The sequence below is a fragment of the Apis dorsata genome, unplaced genomic scaffold (genome assembly GCF_000469605.1).
Source record: "Apis dorsata unplaced genomic scaffold, Apis dorsata 1.3 scaffold_939, whole genome shotgun sequence".
Taxonomy (NCBI): Eukaryota; Metazoa; Arthropoda; class Insecta; order Hymenoptera; family Apidae; genus Apis; species Apis dorsata.
In genome coordinates this window covers 37,438-43,769 of record NW_006264049.1, presented here as the reverse complement: position 1 = coordinate 43,769, position 6,332 = coordinate 37,438, and the positions used below count along the sequence as shown (strand labels likewise).

Here is a 6,332-nt window from a genome sequence, read left to right as displayed (position 1 = left end):
GGGTGGCCTCGGGCCCTGGCGAATATCTTAGCGCCGCGCAGAAGCTATACCACGCGTACACGTCGTCGTACAAGCCCTGCGGGGATGTGAACGCTACACCGCCACCACCACCACCCGTCTTCCCGCCAACTATATACTAATCAATAACCATGAATCGCTCCGGTAACAGTGGCATGCACGTTCCGTTGCACTGTTATTGTTGCCGGGCCAGAGTGCTCCAGCTACCGTGAATATTATTATCGCCGATGAATCCTTCGCCCGGCACCTCCGATAATCCTTCCAAACCTTCCACTCGTCCGCCCTCCCGACTATTTTCCAATTTCCAATTTTCCAACGATAACCATGATATCGAAACGATCGTCGCCCCCGAAGTGCGATTCTTAGATAGTTGAAAGGGAGAAAGAAGAGGAAGAGTTTTCCCTCACTCACTCACTCACTCACTCACTCACTTACTTACTACGAGGAAGAAGTTCGTCGCGGCCAACGTTAATCCCTGAAATTTTAATGGCTCCGAGCTCGCGGTCGAATTTCAATAAGCTCGCAGCAGCGGCAACGGCAGCAACCCCTCCCTCCCTCTCTCTCTCTCTCTCTTTCTCCTCCGCCGCCTTCTCGAGGAATTGATTTTCGCCACTTCCGACTTTATCCCGTTTCCCTCGAAAATATGTAAAGGTGGGACGGTTGTATTTAAAAGGGAGCCTCGTCGATGAAAGCGTAAACAGGGGAGGAAGGAGGGGGGAAGAAGACAAGGAAGGAGACAAGAGGGTATGNGCACCGGCGCGAACTTCCTATTCTGGTTAGCATTCAAATTGAATCTTCGTGGCGGCCGGTCGTGAAGAGTTACCGCCGTTAATGGACCTCGCAAACGCTCTCAAATTGCCGGCAGACTGCTGAGACGCGCCACCCCTCTACCCTACCCCTAATCTACCGGGCTCCATTCTCCCGCGCGCCTGATCGCCCCCTCCCTACCCGTTCCAAATTCCAAATTTCGAATTCGAGGCGACCAACTATCGCCACACCATTTTTTCGTATTTCGAGACGATTCGTCGTCGAGGGGGAGAAAGAGGAGGAGGAGGAGGAGGAGGAGGAGGAAGGGAATAGAGAGATATTAAATTTGGAACGGATACGTTTGGCGAAGGGTGAAAGCTTGAAACGTTGGAATTAGCTTTCTCTCTCCTCCCCTCCCCGGTTGGATTAGGTCGTTTCGTCGAAGTAGTAGTTGGCGAAGGGAGTTGGTTTTCATCGCTTTCGAGAAATCGCGAGAAAGAACGATCCTTGCGAAATGTCGGCAAATTGGTAGCGATCTAACGAGCGGATTATCGGTCGATGAGCCGCGAGACGCGTTACGAGGCGCGCGGCTCATTGGCTACGGAAATGTAATTCGAGGAGCAGAGAGAGGGTGGCTTCGGTTTCTCCCTCCCTCTTTCTTTTCTTCCGTTAAACCGAATTAGCCCGCTTGATTTAGAGAGGTTGGCAACGTTTTTTACCGACTTCTCTCCCTTTCTCATCGATACTCCCCACTCCCAAGGGAAGCGTCGTCGGTGAACGTCGATAATCGAGCCGATATACAGTCGGCCACGCTTCTTTCCGCGGCTTTTCTTAAACCGAAAATCCGAAATCGGGGGGAGGAAGACGAAAGTCAGAACAGGGAATTTCTCAACGAATTTCTGTCTCTCTCTCTCTCTTTCTCTCTCCACCACTCCATCAGGCTCTCGCCGAGATTCGAAATGGCTAATTTAGCGTGGCGAGTCCCAAGGGTGAGAGAAGGAGGGTTGTTGTAGCCGAGAAGACGGAGAAAGGGGCGAGCGTCTTGGAGACAAGAGCGGAGAACGCAACGGCGGCGGTCGAGGATTTCTCTCCTCCTCGTGGTGCGTTTCCACGTAATTCTATTAGAGCTAACTATCCGGTCCGGTCCTCGCCCGTTGGATTTAATCACGAACCCGCCAGACCGTGCAATATTCTTCTCCTATGCCATCTTCCAAAGGAGGGGAGGAGAGAGAGTTCCTAACTAAACCCTTAACTAAAGTCCGCTTTAGAGACACGCCACGTTAAGATTCCTTTTTATCTTTCTGATTACAGCCGAGTTGAAGATGGACGTTCTCCGAGAGAGGGAGGTTAAGGACAGCCTCGAGCGACAGCTTCAGGACGAGCAGAAGGTTCGAGGTGAGTGGAGTCGATAGATGCTCGGGACCGATATGAAACTTCGCGCGAAATTCCGCATCGTTCACGGATGCCTGTCCCAAACCGACCAAACGGACGCGCGTTTACGACGAATCTAGGCGTGTTACCATACGCTCGCCTCGCGTCGTACCCTCATCCGCGAGCAGGAGAAAGGTTCCCGGAGAGAGGGCGTAACAGCGTCGAGCCATTTAACTCCGCGATAAATCAAAGCGGTCGCGAAGAGACACGCGGCTATAAAGTCTCTCACCGTATCCTATTATTCCAGCCTCGAAGGACCCTCTAGCCTACGAGTCACGGCTAGTCTCTCTCTCTCTTTCTCTCTCTCCTCTTTCTCTGTCTCGCCGAGGATTCGTCCCGGCTGTTTCGCGACTTTAATGGAGTACCAAGGGTAGAAACGCAGGGGTAGAGGAAGGAAGGAAGGAAGGAAACGTGGAAGGAGCATGGCAAAGGCCGTGATCGCTCGACCAAGTTTGTATCGAATGTCAGTCCGTAATAGAATAGTCGTCTCGCGTTTACGGGCTCCGCTTCTCTTTGACCACCTCCTACTATCACCACCACCACCACCACCACTACTATTATTCGATCCTGCCTCGATCGACACCCACACCCCTTTGTCCGCCCGTCTTCTTTCTCTCTCCCTCGTTTTTTCGCCTCGCGCCGAAAACAAAAAAGGAGAGAAAAAGAAAAAAACGAGCACGCAGAAGCGGTCTCTCTTCCCCCTCCCCTATTGTGACGCGGCTCAGGGAGGATCGAGGATCGAGATCCCGGCCGAGAGATTTCGAGGCTCCCGTTACCGCTCTCCCTCTCCGAGGGGAACGAGGAGGAGGAGAACGCGCGGAACCACGCGCGAGAGCGTTTTCTCTCTCTTTTTTTATTTTTTTTTTTTTCACTCTTTTGGACCACGAACGTTCGTTCGCGAACGAATCATCGATTCGGCGGTCGTGGACGAAAGGAACGGGTTGGAAAGAGGGGGAGGCGGACGGAAAACGGCGGAAGGGTGGCGGGCAAATTCAATATCGCGGATTTTCCTGGCAAAAGATGTCGGCGTCCCGGCTGACGCGAGCACAATGCGAGACGCGATAAATATGTAAAAGTCGAGAAGACCGACAGGAATATCCGCGTGCTTCGGGGCGGACGTGCGCGCGCGATCCTCGCTATATTGCGATCCGTATCAAAAAAAAAAAAAAAAAAGAAAAAAAGGAAAAAAGAAAAAAAAAAATTCCCTATCCGACGCGCGCGTTCTCGCCGCGTCGATCCGTCCACCGGCTCGATCGAGCCGATATATATTTTTTGTTTTCTTCCTATTTCCCCCTTCCACCACCCCCCTCTCCCCTTTCGCTTCTTTCGCCACGTCGATGATTCTCCCTTCGCCCGAACGCGGGCGAATCAAACGCGTGGACAAAGTCGTCGCGGCGTTTCGGTCGATTCGCAGGAAAAACGAGTTGCAAGGGGGCCCGGCCCTCGCGGTAACACGACACTGTGACAACACCAGTCCATTAGTCAACCAGCTCAGTGTCAATACATGAATATGACAGCCGGTCTCACGGAATAGCCCATCTATCCCTCGGCGCCACCCCCGACGCCACCCATAATGTCAAGCGAGTTCTATGATATCGCAAATATAGGAAATAGTCCACCAACCCACCCCCCTCCCTCCCTCTTCTCCTCCGACTATAGAAACCTTTATCTTTCCGAGGCGAAACTTTTCCTTCCACCCTCCTCCTCCTCGCCCACCATCGACAGTTCCGCACGTTTATACGCGGATGATCGATGCCACGCACCGACCGATTCCATCCACCCCGTGTTTCCCTCGTATTTTTCGACGATTCTTAAAGGCGGCGGCCAACGTAAGACGATACTTAATTTGCGCGAGGCCTCCCGCGGTTCCGGCCGGATGATCGATCATCCGAGAATATTGACTCGAAACCGCTCGCCTAAGACCTCATCCTCTCTCATCCGGCTAATGACCAAACCGCGAATGAAACAAGCAAGCGTTTTCCTTTCGTTCGAGCTCGAGAACTGGGCGCGACAGAGAGAGAGAGAGAGAGGAAATCGACGCGATGTCTTTATCAATTTTTACGGCCTCGCTGCCTAGGCAATTTGTGCAGGAAGGGAGGAATCGAAGGGAGGGCGCGGCGTTATTAGCCCGTTTAAAGCCGCTCCCCTCCTCGCCGGTTGGCATTTCGGTAAAGGTCGAAATCTTGGACCCCCCGCGGACCGAGCAGCTCGCTATTATCCTGGCAGGGGTTGGTAGAGGAGGAGTCGGTGCCTCCTTCCGAAGGGATTTGTAATGGGTACACGCGTCGAACAACGAAGACGACCTTTGCGACGTACCGTTTCTTCGACGACCGATTCCTCCGACCGACATCTCGATCCTCGACGATTTTCCCGCTCGCTCGCTCGCTCGCTCCGATATTCCACTCTTTATTTGGAAAAGACCGAGAGAGAGGGAGAGGGAGGGAGAGAAAGTTTGTTTGCCCACGCCACGAGTGTGCGCGAGAGGAAAACGAGGTGCGTTTTTTTCCCCCTCTCGCGGAAGAAACGCGGAGAAACGTTTCCCACGTTGTCTCCGNCTTCCCTCTCTCTCCCTCGCTCTCTCGTTGCTCGTTTCGTCGGTAACGAAGCGCGATGGTGGCGACAAACGGAATTGAAACTGTACAATCAACCTACCTACCGAGATTTATACACGCGACGCTCCTTCCTCGCCCTCCCTCGAATTAGCCGGCCCGTAATGCCAGGATCGGGTGTCGGTGTAATTGGGACCCAAGGGAGTTTGCCGCGTTTCAACCCCCCACGCCCCCTCCCTCTCTCGCTCTCTCCCCCGTTTCGAGCGCGCTCGTCACGCTATCGGCCGGGAGGAGAGTCTTAGCGCGAGGATTACATCTACTATTGCTCGACGTTGGACATCTCTCCGTCGAAGAGAGAGATTTTTAAACCTGCGAAACCTACCAGGCAAATCCGTGGTTTCGTAAATGTCAAGGTTCGCGTTGAAATATATAGAGGCCTGAATCGAAAAAGCTCGGTGGAATGATAACCGTTCATTAGGCACACGTTCACGGTTGACGATCCCCTCAAAGATTATTGACGCAATGCTCGGCGACAATACAGGCTTGCGCGTCCTATAATTACTCGTATTAGATTCATCCCTCGTCACGGATCGATAATCCGTGACTAACATATCCATCGGAGGTATCTGTCCGCGGCGCAAAGAAACGCGGAGCTTTCTCAAAAGAGCTTGCGATCACGTCTACGACTACGACTACGACTAAGACTAGGAAGAGAGCAACGACGACCATAACAACAACAACAACAACAACAACAACAACAACAACAACAACGAGAACGGGTATGGACATCGGATGACGTCGATGCTCCCGTGCGTAACGATAGCTGATTTGCTTTGAAGTGAACAGTTTACACACACCGATACCAGGCGGAACCCTCCCTCCTGTATTGTAACTGCTCTCGAGGCAACCGGTGGAAGGAGAGAGAGAGAGGGATGATGCGTGCAACAACGTCGTCCTCCTCCCTTGTCTCCGTTCCAGCGTAGGGCACGCAGTCCTTACGCTCCTCTAGAATCGACGCCACTGCGTGGAAACGTGTCGATTACCACCCTACACTTGGCTTCGCTCGAATCCTTTGCGAGACCACCATTCTGATTCACCGATCCCGGAAACTCGTCGTCGCGATCCGCCACGCCGAAGTCACGCGACCAGCGTTGCAGAAACAAACGGGCAGATATTAGCTCATTGTATCCGGAAATGTTCTTAACGGTTAGTTAGAACGGTGATCGGGAACGTGGTGGTGTTCCTCCTCCAAAGTTTATGGACGTACGCGTCGGAGGAGTAAACGAACGACATGCGTCGTTATAGTTTTCAACGTCACGTTGAAGAAAGTAACACGCGCGCGTGCGTGTGTACGTGTACTACGATAACACGGTTAGGCTTAGTTTAAACAGTAAGAGGAGGAGGGGAAAAAAGTAAGATAGTTTATACGAACGCTCGAATTTGGTGGTTTTTGCTCGAGCTTAAGTGAGTAAGTAGATATTCCTTGGTCGACGGACGACGTCGCGGAGGAGGATGGGCGAGAAGATGAGGAGAGACGCGGCGAGGAAGAGGCTTTAAGAGGCAATAATGGGTCGCGAATTGGTTGGG

The 6,332-nt window shown here is 52.7% G+C and overlaps 2 protein-coding genes across 2 annotated transcripts in view; both read left to right on the top strand.

Moving 5' to 3' along the window:
• LOC116186572 (dachshund homolog 2-like) overlaps positions 1-2,192 on the top strand; it is a gene marked incomplete at its 5' end in the record, with an annotated part of 15,669 nt that extends 13,477 nt beyond the window's left edge. Inside the window, one exon of the mRNA XM_031514241.1 lies at positions 2,077-2,192. Within this exon, the coding sequence (XP_031370101.1) occupies positions 2,077-2,177 (101 nt within the window). The remainder of the gene's footprint in view (positions 1-2,076) is intronic.
• A 426-nt stretch (positions 2,193-2,618) lies between these two features.
• The window catches only part of LOC102680868, a 37,896-nt gene continuing 34,182 nt past the window's right edge, over positions 2,619-6,332 (top strand). Inside the window, exon 1 of the mRNA XM_031514242.1 lies at positions 2,619-2,663. Within this exon, the coding sequence (XP_031370102.1) occupies positions 2,619-2,663 (45 nt within the window). The remainder of the gene's footprint in view (positions 2,664-6,332) is intronic.